The following is a 13,561-nucleotide window of genomic DNA, read 5'->3' as shown; positions in this document are numbered from 1 at the left end:
TCTGAGGGATTCAGCTTGGGCAACCAAATTGACCCGGTCCTAGGCCCACCATGAGCCCATGCTTTGGGAGTGGACATGGACCGGGCGGGATATCCTGAGGCAAGTAGGGAGCTTTGGGCGGTCCAGTAGGTGGACATTTGCTCTGCCTCAGCCTCAGCCTCGAGGAGCTCCCCAGACCCTACTAGCGCAGGGGCAGGACCGCGGTAGGGGCGGGCTCCGGGAGGGGCGAAGCGTCCGACCCCCAGCCCGGAACCTTTCTTCTCCGCTCCGCTCAGGTTCCGGGAGCCGAGTCTGGGGCGGGCCGGAAGTGGAGGCGGTTGGTGGGGTTGGCGGGGCTCAGGGACGCGGCGCGGGTGGCGGTTTGCGAGCTTTGGGTGGACCGAGTGTAGTGACTGGTCCCACTGTCTGGTCCTGGCGGGGTTGTGCTCAGCTGGACGGTGCGCGGCGGCGGCGAACGAACGCGGCGCGGACCCGGTGCCCGCGGTTGGGCCCATGGCCTCCTCCTGCGCGAGCATCGACATCGAGGACGCCACGCAGCACCTGCGGGACATCCTCAAGCTGGACCGGCCCGCGGGGGGTGAGCCGGAACGGTGGGGGTGGGTCCTTGGTGAGCGGGCAGAAGGGCGGTGCGGGCCTCGGCCACCCTCATGGCCCTCGGGTCACTCAGGACCGGCTCTGCATCCTCCCGGCTGGTGAGGGCAGACGAGTGTCGGAGCGGCAGATCCCTGAGCGTGCTTGCTGAAGGGCGCAGACCCCTGGGTGCGATCTTTCCCCATCCCGGAGCCGGGCCGTTCTGCCTCGTCCTTCAGCGTCTCGGCTGAAGGTGAGGCACCTTCTCTGAATTCGCAGAGCCCACCAGGTGTCCTGGCCGCAACGTCTCTAGTGTTCCTGGGACTGGCCCGGGTTCCCTACCCTTTTGCCATAGTTCAGAGGCCTAGTCTGGGCTCTGTATGCGGAGTTCTGGATCTAGACCTAGGCGCTGTGCTGAAGAGCCGCTGATCTCCCTATGCAACTTGCCCTTCCTTCTGGAATACAGACTCTAGGCATGCGATTCTGAAACTGATTTTCAGGAGGAAGGTGACCACCCCCAATTCCGTGTCCTCTTTGGGTTTAAGGCAAATCATAGACTGCACAGTCCTGATTGGATTAGGCTACAAACATCTGCAAGCCCTAGTTTACGTCCATTCGTTTAAACTTTTCTTGGGTTTGCAGTGGTACCTCAAAGCTGCTCCTGCCCTCAGTGAGCTCCTAGGACACAGAGCTAACAAGGTGTAATACAACGCTATTCTCATTGAAAGAGAGAAGTGTTTGGCACTGTGATGGGGATAGGTTGGGTGGGGTGGGGGCTGGAGAATGCCTGAGAACAGATCTGAGAGAATAGCAATATTTAGGCTAGGTCTTGTAATATGGAGAGGGGCTTGGGTGTCAGGAAAGACATTCTGCAACGAGGAAATAGCATATGTGAAAGTACCAAAGTTTCATGTCAGGTTCAGGGACCTGTGAAATGTTGTAGTGGTTGAGAGACTGGCTGGTAATGGTGGTGTGGATATGCAGTGGCCAGAGCTGAGAATTGGTGTTTCCTCAGACCCTGTTCTGAAATCTGCTGGAAGGCCCAAACTGGCTCCCTTTGGAAGCAGGCACTGGTGCTCACTCCTGGGTTTAGCTAACCTCTAATCTCTGAGAAAATCTATCTGCTGCCTGGAACCACCAAGCCCTTTTCCCCAGGCCTGGAGTGTGTGCTCCCTGGACTCATGAGCTTGGCCTTGCCCTCTCATGCTTATTAGCTACTAGCAGACTAGTCTTCACAAAGGTTTGGTAGAGCCTGGCATGGGTAACGTGTAGCTTGTTTGTTTGTCCTCATGGTAGCCTGCCTGGAAGGGAGAGTGGTCAGCGTACCCCTGAGCAGCTAAGGTGGCTCTGATGCAAGTGAGGTGGCCTGCAGTCTTTCCTCTTAACTCTTTGCTTATTGATTGGTACTTGATTCCCCTGTTTGCCAAGTAGCCCTTGCTTGTCTCCTCTCACTGGAGGACCATGTGAGACCTCAGGCAGTTTTGTGACTAGAAACTTGTCATATTCCTTGAATATGAGGCCCTACTCTCCTTGCTACCTGGGAGTTTTGGAGTAGTGTCTGAACCTATGAGGGTGCTTGAAACACGGCCAATGGTAAACAACTGAAAAGCTGTCTTTCCTGATTACACACCCTACCCCATAATTTCTCTACTCCTTGTCTAACTCCTTCATGTCCATTCCTCCAGGGTGGCTTCTTCTGAGCCATTTCCGTGTCAAGCGGTCTCCTTCCTTTCTTACTTCCACATCTTATCATGTCTTTCCATGCCTTAGAAGCCCACCCTCTCTTCTCCAACCCCTCCGCTACTTTGGTGTAGGCCCTGGTATCTCTCACCTGGATTCTCAACTGTCCTGCATGCTACTTTAGAGCAGTCAGTCCTCTGGCCATAGCAGATCATGTCACTTTCCCATTTAAAACTTTTGTGGCTCTCATTACCACAGGGAAAATCTAAGCACCCTAGCCTCATACCTGAGACCTCTGAAGCCTTGTTTTCCCTCCATCCTTCCCATGTTTGTGTGTTCTAGCCACGCTGGCTCTGATGGCACCTCATCTGTAAAGTCTGTCCTGACCCTTCCCATGCCCTCCTTCAAGTACACAGAGTCCCTCTGTACTGACCCAGGCCTGAGTATTATTTGGACTCAGAGCATTCTTATACCCTTCCCCCGGGTAGAAGAGCCTCATGCTCATCCTTGGTCCTAGCATGCATTGGGTTCACCATCAGTGTTTATGGAATAAAGGTTGAACAAAGGGCCCTCCTCCCCACTGACAAGCCTTGTTGAGTGTTCCTAGAGCACCTCATGGTTCTTGAGTGAAGCTCTGCAGGAGGAGAGGCCAGTGGGCAGGTGGAATAACTTCATCAGAGTGGCCCTTTCTGTCTCTAGGTCCCAGTGCAGAGAGCCAGCGACCATCTAATGCCTACAATGGAGATCTCAATGGGCTCCTGGTCCCAGACCCCCTCTGCTCAGGTGATGGTACTTCAACAAACAAGCCTGGTCTCCGAGCCATGCCACCTATTAACCTGCAGGAAAAGCAGGTCATGTGAGTGTCTGGGAGATGGCAGTGGTGGTGATGGGGTCTTTGAGGCATTTGTGAACTAAAGGCATAAGGTGAGGGGAGAGGGTCCAGCAGCCTCTGCTGCTTCCCCACTAGATGACCTGGGGTGGAACTTAACCACACTGAGTTTGCACTAGGATGAGGGACAACGACAAGCTCAAGGGCTTGGCCTGGATCTGAAGTTTGGGCACCTGATTTAGCATGGAAGTAGGGCCATTCCCAAGGAGGGAGGTGAGCAAGGGAAGCTGTAGGTTTGGGGACCAGTGAACCAGGCAGAGTTGGGCACCTGGGACTTTACACTTTCACCAGAGTGTCTGTATCTTCTCCCCACAACCCTGCCCATTGAGACTTTGGGTGGACAAGAGTCACGCTGTGCACCCCTCCCCCCAGCTGCCTCTTAGGAGACGACAGTTCCACCTGCATCGGGATTTTGGCCAAGGAGGTGGAGATTGTGGCCAGCAGTGACTCTAGCATCTCGAGCAAGGCACGGGGGAGCAACAAGGTGGGCACCAGGATGTCATGGCATGTATAATGGATGGGGCACACTTAGGCTGTCCCTCCTCCATTCCATGCTGCCAGTACCTATGGGGACTATCCTGACAGACAGGTAGTGTATCCCAGTCTCAGGAAGCCAGGGTTGGCTGCCAAGTCTCTGTGGGAATCTGGCCCCAAGAGTTGTGAATGGGTGGCTGGGCCTGTGCATATGGCCTCTACTGTCCCCAGGCATGCTGGGGGCTACCTCAGCTCCAGGAAAGGTGCCCCAGCCCTCGACTTCTATGACCTTCCTCACTCTTGATTCTCAGGTGAAAATCCAGCCCGTCGCCAAGTATGACTGGGAGCAGAAATACTACTATGGCAACCTGATCGCTGTGTCCAACTCTTTCTTGGCCTATGCTATTCGGGGTGAGTAGGCACAGTACGGAGGAGGGAGGTGTTCTGCTAGTTACTGCTAGATGCAGTAACCCAGAGATGCAGCTCTACTGTCCGGCCACTTAGCCCACTCAGACTGTAGAGGTATAATGGAAGGCTTGTCTGTGCTGGCCCCAGCTCTGCCAGGCCTTCTGGAGCCGAGTGAGAAAACAGAGATTGAGACTGGTAGTGGCAGAGAGGCAGGCAAGGGCAGGGTTTCTCTGCTGCTGCCTGGGCCTAGATACCTATTCATGGCCTACCGCTCTCCTGATTCTAGCTGCCAACAACGGCTCAGCGATGGTACGGGTGATCAGTGTCAGCACTTCAGAGAGGACCCTGCTCAAAGGCTTCACAGGCAGCGTGGCTGATCTGGCCTTTGCACACCTCAATTCCCCACAGCTGGCCTGCCTGGATGAGGCAGGCAACCTGTTTGTGTGGCGCTTGGCCCTGGTTAATGGCAAAATTCAGTATCCTTTCCCAGGGTGGGATGGGGGACTGAAGAAAAGTGGGTGGAGCTGGGTCTGCCAGACATACCTCATTATCCACCTGCCTAGCCCTTAACACCCTGCTCAGAGAAGAGATCTTGGTCCATATCCGACAGCCAGAGGGCACTCCACTGAACCACTTCCGCAGGATCATCTGGTGCCCCTTCATCCCCGAAGAGAGTGAGGACTGCTGTGAGGAGGGCAGCCCAACGGTGGCCCTGTTGCATGAGGACCGGGTGAGGGGGCTGGGCATGGGGGGAGAGGAGGGGACCAAGTAGCAATGGTGTGGTCATGGGCTGAACACTCACCTCCCTGTACCTGCCAGGCTGAGGTATGGGACCTGGACATGCTCCGCTCCAACCACAGCACCTGGCCCGTGGATGTCAGCCAGATCAAGCAGGGCTTCATCGTGGTAAAAGGCCACAGCACAGTAAGCCTGGAACTGACTGCCTTTCCTGCCCTCCTCTCCCCACCCCTTTGTGTCCCTCATCTATTCCCTGTTACCACAGCTGCCCAGATAGCTTTCTAGCACTCTGCCGTGGGAACTTGGAGCACAGAGGGACCCGTCTCCTGTGGCCCTCACACCTAACCATGCACCCTATGGATCTGGTCTTCTCTACAGCATCCCGCCCCCATTCATTTCTTTCATACAAACACGCAGATCCACTTTGGGTCAGCCTAGCTCACTGCCATCCTCACCTGAGGAGGACTTGCTCCCACCTCTAGTCAGGTGGCAAAGCAAGGCTTTTTGGGTTCTTCCCAGTGCCTAAGTGAAGGGGCCCTCTCACCTGATGGGACTGTCCTGGCTACTGCAAGTCATGATGGCTTCGTCAAGTTCTGGCAGATTTACATTGAGGGGCAGGATGAGCCAAGGTAAGGTGGAGCCTGAGGGCCTGGGCTCCCCCAGGTAGGAGATCAGATCACCCACTCAGGCCACTCATATACCTGCCTGCAGGTGTTTGCACGAGTGGAAACCTCACGATGGGAGGCCCCTCTCCTGCCTCCTGTTCTGTGACAACCACAAGAAGCAGGATCCTGAGTGAGTGAGTGGGCGGGCAGGAGGGTGGTGGGCTGTACTTGGGGCTCCCAGCAGGGGCCCAGCCAGCCACTCAGTGCCTTGTTGCTTTGCAGGGTCCCTTTCTGGAGGTTCCTCATTACTGGCGCTGACCAGAATCGGGAGCTGAAGATGTGGTGCACGGTGTCCTGGACCTGCCTGCAGACCATTCGGTAAGGAGGGGCTGTGGGGCTGGGCAGGGGCAGGGTTGGGTTCCTTCCACCCTCTCAGTCTCATTCATCCTGCCTTGCGGCCACCCCCTCCAGCTTCTCCCCAGATATCTTCAGCCCAGTGAGGGTGCCCCCCAGCCTCAAGGTTTGCCTGGACCTCTCAGCAGAATACCTGATTCTCAGCGATGTGCAACGGAAGGTGGGCTGCAGTGGGGACACTCTGGGCAGAGCTGATATCATCAGGGAGGACAAGGGTGTGTGCTGCACATCCACAGCTTCCCAGCCCCTGAGCTCAGCTGTGAACTCGCTACCTGTGCAGGTCCTCTACGTGATGGAACTGCTGCAGAACCAGGAGGAGGGCCGTGCCTGCTTCAGCTCCATCTCTGAGTTCCTGCTCACCCACCCTGTGCTGAGCTTCGGTATCCAGGTTGTAAGTCGCTGCCGGCTGCGGCACACTGAGGTGCTGCCAGCCGAGGAGGAGAATGACAGCCTAGGGGCTGGTGAGCTTCTCAGGGTCAGGCATGTGTGTTGGGATGTAGAGGAGTGCTGAGGCACAGAGGGCCAGGGCCTTAGTCGTCCACATTGTCCTTGCAGATGGGACCCACGGAGCGGGTGCCATGGAGTCTGCAGCTGGTGTGCTCATCAAGCTCTTTTGTGTGCACACTAAGTGAGTGTGCTGGGGAGGCCTGCCTGTGCCCTGTCTGTGCCCCTCCCTACCCTGCTGACTCTGACTCTCATATTCTCCCCCTGCTCTCCCTGCAGGGCATTGCAAGATGTACAGATCCGCTTCCAGCCACAGCTGAACCCTGACGTGGTGGTCCCGCTCCCCACACACCCTGCCCATGAGGACTTTGGTGAGTTGGGGGTGACAGGAAAGCGGGTTCTGACTGGGGTCTGAGATCTGACTCAAGTGGCAGCTTTTCCCATAGCATTTGGAGAGTCTCGACCAGAACTGGCTTCTGAGGGCTTGGGATCGGCCACTCACGGCTCCCAGCCTGACCTCCGACGCATCGTGGAGCTGCCTGCACCTGCCGACTTCCTCAGTCTGAGCAGTGAGACCAAGCCCAAGCTGATGACACCTGACGCCTTCATGACACCTAGCACCTCCCTGCAGCAGGTATGCTGTGGGAGGAGTGTGGGGCGCAGGGAGGGAGGCCCTGGGAGTGCCCCCCACAGCCACAGCCCTCGTTCTCCACATCTCCCCAGATCGCTGCATCTCCCAGCAGCAGCAGCAGCAGCAGCAGTTCCTCTCTTACAGCGGTGTCTGCCATGAGCAGTACTTCGGCCGTGGACCCCTCCTTGCCCAGGTGAAATGCGGGTCAGAGTTAGGGCGTGTCAGGGGCTGGTGCCAGGTGATGCCAGGTGATGCCATGCTCTGGCTGCTTACACTTCATCCTTCCTGCCAGCAGGCCACCTGAGGAGCTGACCTTGAGCCCCAAGCTACAGCTGGATGGTGGTCTGACAATGAGCAGCAGCAGCAGCCTGCAGGCAAGCCCACGTAGCCTCCTGCCTGGCCTGCTCCCAAGTCCGGCCGACAAATTGCCTCCCAAAGGGCCCGGGCAGGTGCGTATGTGGGTGTGTGTGAAGTGCAGTGTAGCAGGTATATGGGAGTGGGAAGGCTGGCGGCAGTCTCCTCCCACAGCACCCTGTCTTCTGGTCCTGCTCTTCCTCAGGTGGTCCATGTTTCCCCTGAGGGTATCTCAGTCCCCGGTGTCCCTGGAGGGCAGATCCTCAGCCTTTCCATCCCCACCTCCTCTCCTCCTGGGCTGCGGCCATTTTTGACCTTCCTCCCCCTTCCCCACTGTCCCATCTCTCATCACTACACACACCAGCGCTTCGTCTCTGTACTCCTTTCAGTCCTACTTCCCACCCCCTAAGTTCCCACCTTTGGCCCACCTCAGGTGCCTACTGCTGCCGCTACACTATCCCTGGAGCTGCAGGAAGTGGAGCCCCTGGGGCTACCCCAGGCGTCCCCCAGCCGCACCCGCTCCCCCGATGTTATCTCCTCAGCTTCCACTGCCCTGTCCCAGGATATCCCTGAGATCGCATCTGAGGCGCTGTCCCGTGGCTTTGGCTCCTCCGCTCCGGAGGGCCTGGAGCCAGACAGTATGGCCTCAGCTGCTTCAGCACTACACCTGCTGTCTCCACGGCCCCGGCCGGGACCCGAGCTTGGCCCCCAGCTTAGCCTGGATGGAAGCCCTGGGGATGGGGATCGGCATAGTACCCCTTCCCTCCTGGAGGCAGCCTTGACCCAGGAGGCCACGGCCCCTGACAGTCAGGTCTGGCCTACGGCACCAGACATCACTCGTGAGACCTGCAGCAGCCTGGCAGAGAGGTGAGGAGCTTAGGAGGGGGAAATGTGCTGATGGTAGGGGCTTCAGATAGAGTCATCCACTGCTGAGTTGGCCTGTCCCCCCAGTCCCCGGAATGGCCTCCAGGAAAAGCACAAGAGCCTGGCCTTTCACCGACCACCTTATCACCTGCTGCAGCAACATGACAGTCAGGACGCCAGTGCCGAGCAAAGGTAGGCACCACCCCGCACTGTTCCTCTCACAGGGAGGGCCAACAAGTGGGTAGGTGCCTATTTCTCTCCCTGCCCTTCCCACAGCGACCATGATGACGAGGTGGCCAGCCTGGCCTCTGCTGCAGGGGGCTTTGGCACCAAAGTTCCCACTCCACGTCTTCCTGCCAAGGACTGGAAGACCAAAGGATCCCCTCGGGCCTCACCCAAGCTCAAGCGAAAGGGCAAAAAGGATGACGGGTAGGACGGGTCCTGGGGCCAGGGAGAGGGGTGGTCTTCAGGCTGCCTGCTTGACGTGGCCTGAGGCACTTCTCCTCTATGGCAGGGATTCGTCCGTGGGATCCCGGCTCACAGAGCACCAGGTGAGCGAGCAAACACCCTTTCTGCTGCTGGGACTCCTGCCTGTGGGGGTGGGGTAGGGTCCAAGCCTTCCCCTGGTCTGGTGTGTGGGGATGGGCGGGGCGGGCATCATGTGACTGTTGGTGTTCTGGCAGGTGGCAGAGGCCCCTGAGGACTGGCCAGCACTAATTTGGCAACAGCAGAGAGAGCTGGCGCAGCTTCGGCACAGCCAAGAGGAGCTGCTACAGCGTCTGTGCACCCAACTTGAAGGCCTGCAGAGCACCGTCACGGGCCACGTAGAACGTGCCCTAGAGTCACGGCACGAGCAGGAGCGTATCCTTGTGGGCAGTGGTGCAGCATGGGGCGGCAGCAGCATTCTTGGCCTAGGAAGGGACATGGGACCTGCTGCAGCCCTGTTCCTTAGCTAAAATGCAGAGCGGCGACTGGAGCGGGCACTGGCCGAGGGGCAGCAGCGTGGTGGGCAGCTGCAGGAGCAGCTGACGCAACAGCTGTCCCAAGCGCTATCTTCAGCTGTGGCTGGGCGGCTGGAGCGCAGCATACGGGATGAGATCAAGAAGACGGTTCCTCCATGTGAGTTTTGCATGGAGACTTCTGGGTGGGCCAGATGGGAGTGGGGCCCCCTACCTGTCAAGCTTCCTCTCATGGCTCTACTTTTCCCTCCTCACCCTGTCCCAGGTGTGTCTAGGAGTCTGGAGCCCGTGGCAGGCCAACTGAGCAACTCGGTGGCCACCAAACTCACAGCCGTGGAGGGTAGCATGAAAGAGAATATCTCCAAGCTGCTGAAGTCCAAGGTGCTGTGGGGCCCAAGATGAGGGAGGTTGGTGGTTGGTGGGCTTGGGCTCAGCTTTCAACTCAGCCCCTTCTTCCACCCCCAGAACTTAACAGATGCCATTGCCCGAGCAGCCGCAGACACGTTACAGGGGCCAATGCAGGCCGCCTACCGTGAAGCCTTCCAGAGCGTGGTACTGCCCGCCTTCGAGAAGAGCTGCCAGGCCATGTTCCAGCAGATCAATGATAGCTTCCGACTGGGCACGCAGGAATGTGAGTAGGGTCATATGCCCGAAGAGGGGAAGGGCTATCATCTTCTCCCTACCATCCCTCTCATGGCCCCCATGGTCACTTCTCAGACTTGCAGCAGCTGGAGAGCCACATGAAGAGCCGAAAGGCACGAGAACAGGAGGCGCGGGAGCCCGTGCTGGCTCAGCTGCGGGGCCTGGTCAGCACACTGCAGGGGGCCACTGAGCAGATGGCGGCTACCGTGTCCAGCAGCGTTCGGGCTGAGGTGCAGCACCAACTGCACGTGGCTGTGGGCAGGTGTGTGGGCAGGGCACTGAGCTAGGTGGTGGGTTTGGAAAGGGTCAGACCCAACTGCCTGTCAGCCTCATCTCCCTGACTTGCCTTTGCAGCCTGCAAGAGGCAATTTTAGCACAGGTGCAGCGCATTGTTAAGGGTGAGGTGAGTGTGGCACTCAAGGAGCAGCAGGCTGCCGTCACCTCTAGCATCATGCAGGCCATGCGCTCAGCCGCTGGCACACCTGTCCCTGCCACCCACCTCGACTGCCAAGCCCAGCAAGCCCATATCCTGCAGCTGCTGCAGCAGGGCCACCTCAATCAGGCCTTCCAGCAGGTAAGCCGGGCACTAAGCTCAGATAGTCAGGAGTCTCCTGACAAGACCCACACATCATACATTCCACTCTACCCATCAGGCTTTGGGTGGTCTGGCCTCAGCAGACTCTTTTTGGTTCTCTTTGGCCTCTAGGGCATTTCCTTTGCTTTTCCCTCTGTCTGGACCCTGGATCCCTTCCTACCTCAGTCTACCTTGTTTCAGAACTACTCTTCTCAGGAAACCTTTCCTGATTCCCTAGAGTAACAACACAGCCGTACAGTGCTCTCTCTGGGCCCCAAAGCATCCCCCTCAGGATGCCCTACTCTGGTCATCCTCTCCCAGGCCACATAGCCAGACAAGCAGGCATTCCATCCTGACATTAGCTATAAACTCTGTTCTCTACTCAGGCCCTGACAGCTGCCGACCTGAACCTGGTGCTGTACGTGTGTGAAACTGTGGACCCAGGCCAGGTTTTTGGGCAGCCACCTTGCCCCCTCTCCCAGCCTGTACTCCTTTCACTCATCCAGCAACTGGCCTCTGACCTTGGCACTCGAACTGACCTCAAGCTCAGGTGAGTGGGCGTAGTCAGGGACTAGGGCTGTGGTGAAGGGCGGGGAGCAGTTCAAAGCAGACTCCCACTCCTGCCTGACTCCCCTCCTTAATTTTCTCCACCAATCCCCTGTCCCCACCCATCGCAGGCTTTGAGGCCTCTGTTATCAGCCTCTGGGCCTCATTGCCACCAGGGGGCACTCCTCTCTGCTGGAGGTCACCTGTAGCCTGTCCTTTTCCTAAACCCTCAGCTACCTGGAAGAGGCTGTGATGCACCTGGACCACAGTGACCCCATCACTCGGGACCACATGGGCTCCGTCATGGCCCAGGTGCGCCAGAAGCTCTTCCAGTTCCTGCAGGCGGAGCCACACAACTCACTTGGCAAAGCGGCCCGGCGTCTCAGCCTCATGCTGCATGGCCTTATGACCCCCAGCCTCCCTTAGCTAAGCCTGCCTTGCCCAGGATGGGGTGGCACTGAAGGTCAGCAGACAGGCCTAGGCCAAAGCAGGGTCATGTCTGCCCTTTACCTGCTCAGGCTCCCACCTCTGGCGTGTTTGATGGGGATAGCACTGGCTATGGTCTATAGGTTGTGGTAGCCAGCAGGTTTAGGCTGGGCCCAGGGTGGGTATTGTGCCTTCTTGGGTTCTGCCATGCCTGGAGCATGACCCCTGAGATTATGACACCACTTTAGTTGAATTTTCCATGTTCCTTTTTACCACCAGTTTGGTTCTTTTTGTTTTTGAAAAACATTGAGAAATTCAATTAAATGCTTTTGGAATAAAATGGAGTATGTGTGTGCTTTTCGTATGTCTTTGGCATGACTTTGATAACTGCCCTTTGTTACCTGCCCCCTCTCCTGGAGCTCTGTCTAGGCCAACCCACCCCAGGGCCCTGGACACCCACCCTCATCTGCCCAACTGCCTTCCCAGATCTCCGCTCTCCATCTCTGAGGCAAGGCAAGGGCCCTGGGATCAGCTCAGCACCACCCCGTGCCCCTGGGTTCTCCTCTCTGGAGTCCCTCCCTTCTTTGCCTATCTGAACTGGGAGGCGGGGCTGCTGGCTGGTTTGAGCTCCACCCTCACCCCCCATCCAATCACAGTTCCTCCTTCTGGGGGCTGGGCCGAAGGGCTGCACTCCAAGCTGCTAGCTCTGGCACTAGGCTCCCAGCCTGGGGACGATGTGCTGCCGCTTCTGTCACCGCCGGCAACCGCCCTGTGCACTGGGGCTGTTGCTGCTGCTGCTGCCGCCCCTTGGTGAGTGCCGGTGTGCTGGACCCAGCCCAGTCCACACACACCCTCCCCAGCTGGGTGTAGGTTGTGTGGGAGCTGAGGCGCAGCCTTCCTGAGCGCTGAGAGTCAGGGTGGAGAGGAGGTGAGAGGGCTCCAGGGAGGCCACTGGCTTCAGGATGTAAAGTGAGGGTGGAACTGAACCCTAGTTTCAGAGGGAAGAGCCCCCAAATTCCACAGTCCCCATCCTGATAAGGGGAGACGACCTCTTGTGGGACTCCCAGACCAACCGTGGGATCTTTGAGGTCCTCTCTTAGGGTCGAACCTGGATCCCAACCCCCTCTATTCTGCCCTACCCGTCAGAAAACACCTGTCTCTGGGGAGGGGATGGAAAGGCCAAACAGATTGTCTAGGCTGCAGAGAAGCTGGACGTTGCCAGGGGACCTGCCTCCTTTCACCATGTCCGTACTCCTTCATTTGGACCATTCTCACCTGACCTGGGACCCAGAAGCTCGGAAGAGCCAACCCCTGGGACGAGGCTTCTCCTTCCCCCATCCCCATCTATCCTGTCCAGGTCTGCCTAGAAGTGGGCAGAGGCAGGTGGTCCCCAGACGTGCCCCTTAGTTCCCTGGGGAACCGCTTTCACGCTGAGTCACGTCCCCAGAACGCTCCCTGGTAAACAAGCCCCTGGGGTTTGGCGGCGGGGGGTGGGGGGGGATGGTGAGGGCACACCGCCTCATCCTATCAACTATTCTCCACCCCCACCCCCAGTCCTTGTATCTCCCCTGGCAGCAACCACAGCGGTCCCAGGCCGCTGTGACACCATATACCAGGGCTTTGCTGAGTGTCTCATCCGCTTGGGGGACGGCATGGGCCGCGGAGGTGAACTGGAGAGCGTCTGCAGGTACGGGCAGGCGTGAGGGCAGCAACCCAACCCCACACCCTTGGGGTCTGAACCTCTTACCTCCCATTCCAAAGCCCCCTGCCCCACCTAATTCCCTTAACCCCACACCCTTGACAGGTCTTGGAATGATTTCCACACCTGTGCCTCGCGAGTCCTGTTGGGCTGCCCCGAGGAGGCCGCCGCCGTGTGGGAGTCACTACAGCAAGAAGCTCGCCGGGCCCCACACCCAGATAATTTGCACACTCTGTGCGGCACCCCTGTACGCCTTCAGGACCACGGGGCGGGCCCAGAGACCAACCAGGAGACGCTGCGGGCGACAGCGCCAGCACCCACTCTGGCCCCCGAGCCCCCTCTGCTGGCGGCTGCTTTGGCACTCGCCCGCCTCCTGGGTCCTCTGGCCTAGCCGGTCTGGCTGGGTAGCAGCACGCCCCGCACCCCCACCTCCCCACCCCGTGGCTGTCGTCGTGGCTCCTCAGAAGGCGCTCAGCTTTCATTAAAGGTATTTATATTTGTACCAAACTCCTTCCTTTCTTTCCACTGCGGCCCACCTGGCTGAGGGGGAGGCCTCAAGAAGCTGATCCCCAGGATGAGATGGGCGGGCTGAAGACCACCATAGGGGACTCAGTCTTTCTCTTCACAAACACTCATTTCCCAGG

The 13,561-nt window shown here is 58.3% G+C and overlaps 2 protein-coding genes across 5 annotated transcripts; both read left to right on the top strand.

The window, feature by feature from the left end:
* Positions 1-307: 307 nt before the first annotated feature.
* On the top strand, positions 308-11,578 carry EDC4 (enhancer of mRNA decapping 4). Of its 4 annotated transcripts, none has more exons than XM_081217750.1 (29): positions 308-577; positions 2,950-3,106; positions 3,512-3,623; positions 3,925-4,024; positions 4,308-4,497; positions 4,604-4,751; positions 4,841-4,945; positions 5,279-5,388; positions 5,471-5,554; positions 5,647-5,742; positions 5,836-5,938; positions 6,059-6,239; positions 6,334-6,406; positions 6,502-6,593; positions 6,669-6,856; positions 6,946-7,046; positions 7,149-7,302; positions 7,641-8,074; positions 8,159-8,263; positions 8,348-8,500; positions 8,586-8,622; positions 8,755-8,932; positions 9,035-9,190; positions 9,296-9,411; positions 9,496-9,661; positions 9,748-9,934; positions 10,027-10,246; positions 10,633-10,796; positions 11,026-11,578. In XM_081217750.1, exons 1-29 carry the CDS (start codon positions 493-495, stop codon positions 11,216-11,218), a joined length of 4,188 nt encoding a protein of 1,395 aa, XP_081073876.1. In that variant the 5' UTR covers positions 308-492; the 3' UTR covers positions 11,219-11,578. The 4 variants fall into 4 exon arrangements, with proteins under 4 accessions (XP_081073876.1, XP_081073877.1, XP_081073875.1 ...); XM_081217751.1 differs by having other exon boundaries at positions 7,146-7,302; XM_081217749.1 differs by having other exon boundaries at positions 6,657-6,856.
* Positions 11,579-11,952: 374 nt separating this feature from the next.
* Positions 11,953-13,308, top strand: NRN1L (neuritin 1 like; the record flags this gene model as incomplete). The annotated part of the gene is made up of 3 exons (XM_081217797.1): positions 11,953-12,028; positions 12,773-12,905; positions 13,023-13,308. 3 exons carry the CDS (start codon positions 11,953-11,955, stop codon positions 13,306-13,308), a joined length of 495 nt encoding a protein of 164 aa, XP_081073923.1.
* Positions 13,309-13,561: the final 253 nt, after the last annotated feature.

This window comes from Mesoplodon bidens, assembly GCF_964165515.1.
Source record: "Mesoplodon bidens genome assembly, chromosome: 18".
Taxonomy (NCBI): Eukaryota; Metazoa; Chordata; class Mammalia; order Artiodactyla; family Ziphiidae; genus Mesoplodon; species Mesoplodon bidens.
Note: the sequence above shows the minus strand (reverse complement) of the source record. Positions and strands in the feature narration are given on the sequence as shown.

What these genes read in the sequence shown, in the direction of transcription:
- EDC4 (XM_081217748.1), top strand. Translation starts at nt 493, where the DNA reads ATGGCCTCCTCCTGCGCGAGCATCGACATCGAGGACGCCACGCAGCAC. An exon ending in CTCCCAAAGGGCCCGGGCAG is followed by an intron (nt 7,303 to 7,640) that starts GTGCGTATGTGG and finishes GGCCCACCTCAG; the next exon opens with GTGCCTACTGCTGCCGCTAC. An exon ending in GTCACGGCACGAGCAGGAGC is followed by an intron (nt 8,933 to 9,034) that starts GTATCCTTGTGG and finishes GCTAAAATGCAG; the next exon opens with AGCGGCGACTGGAGCGGGCA.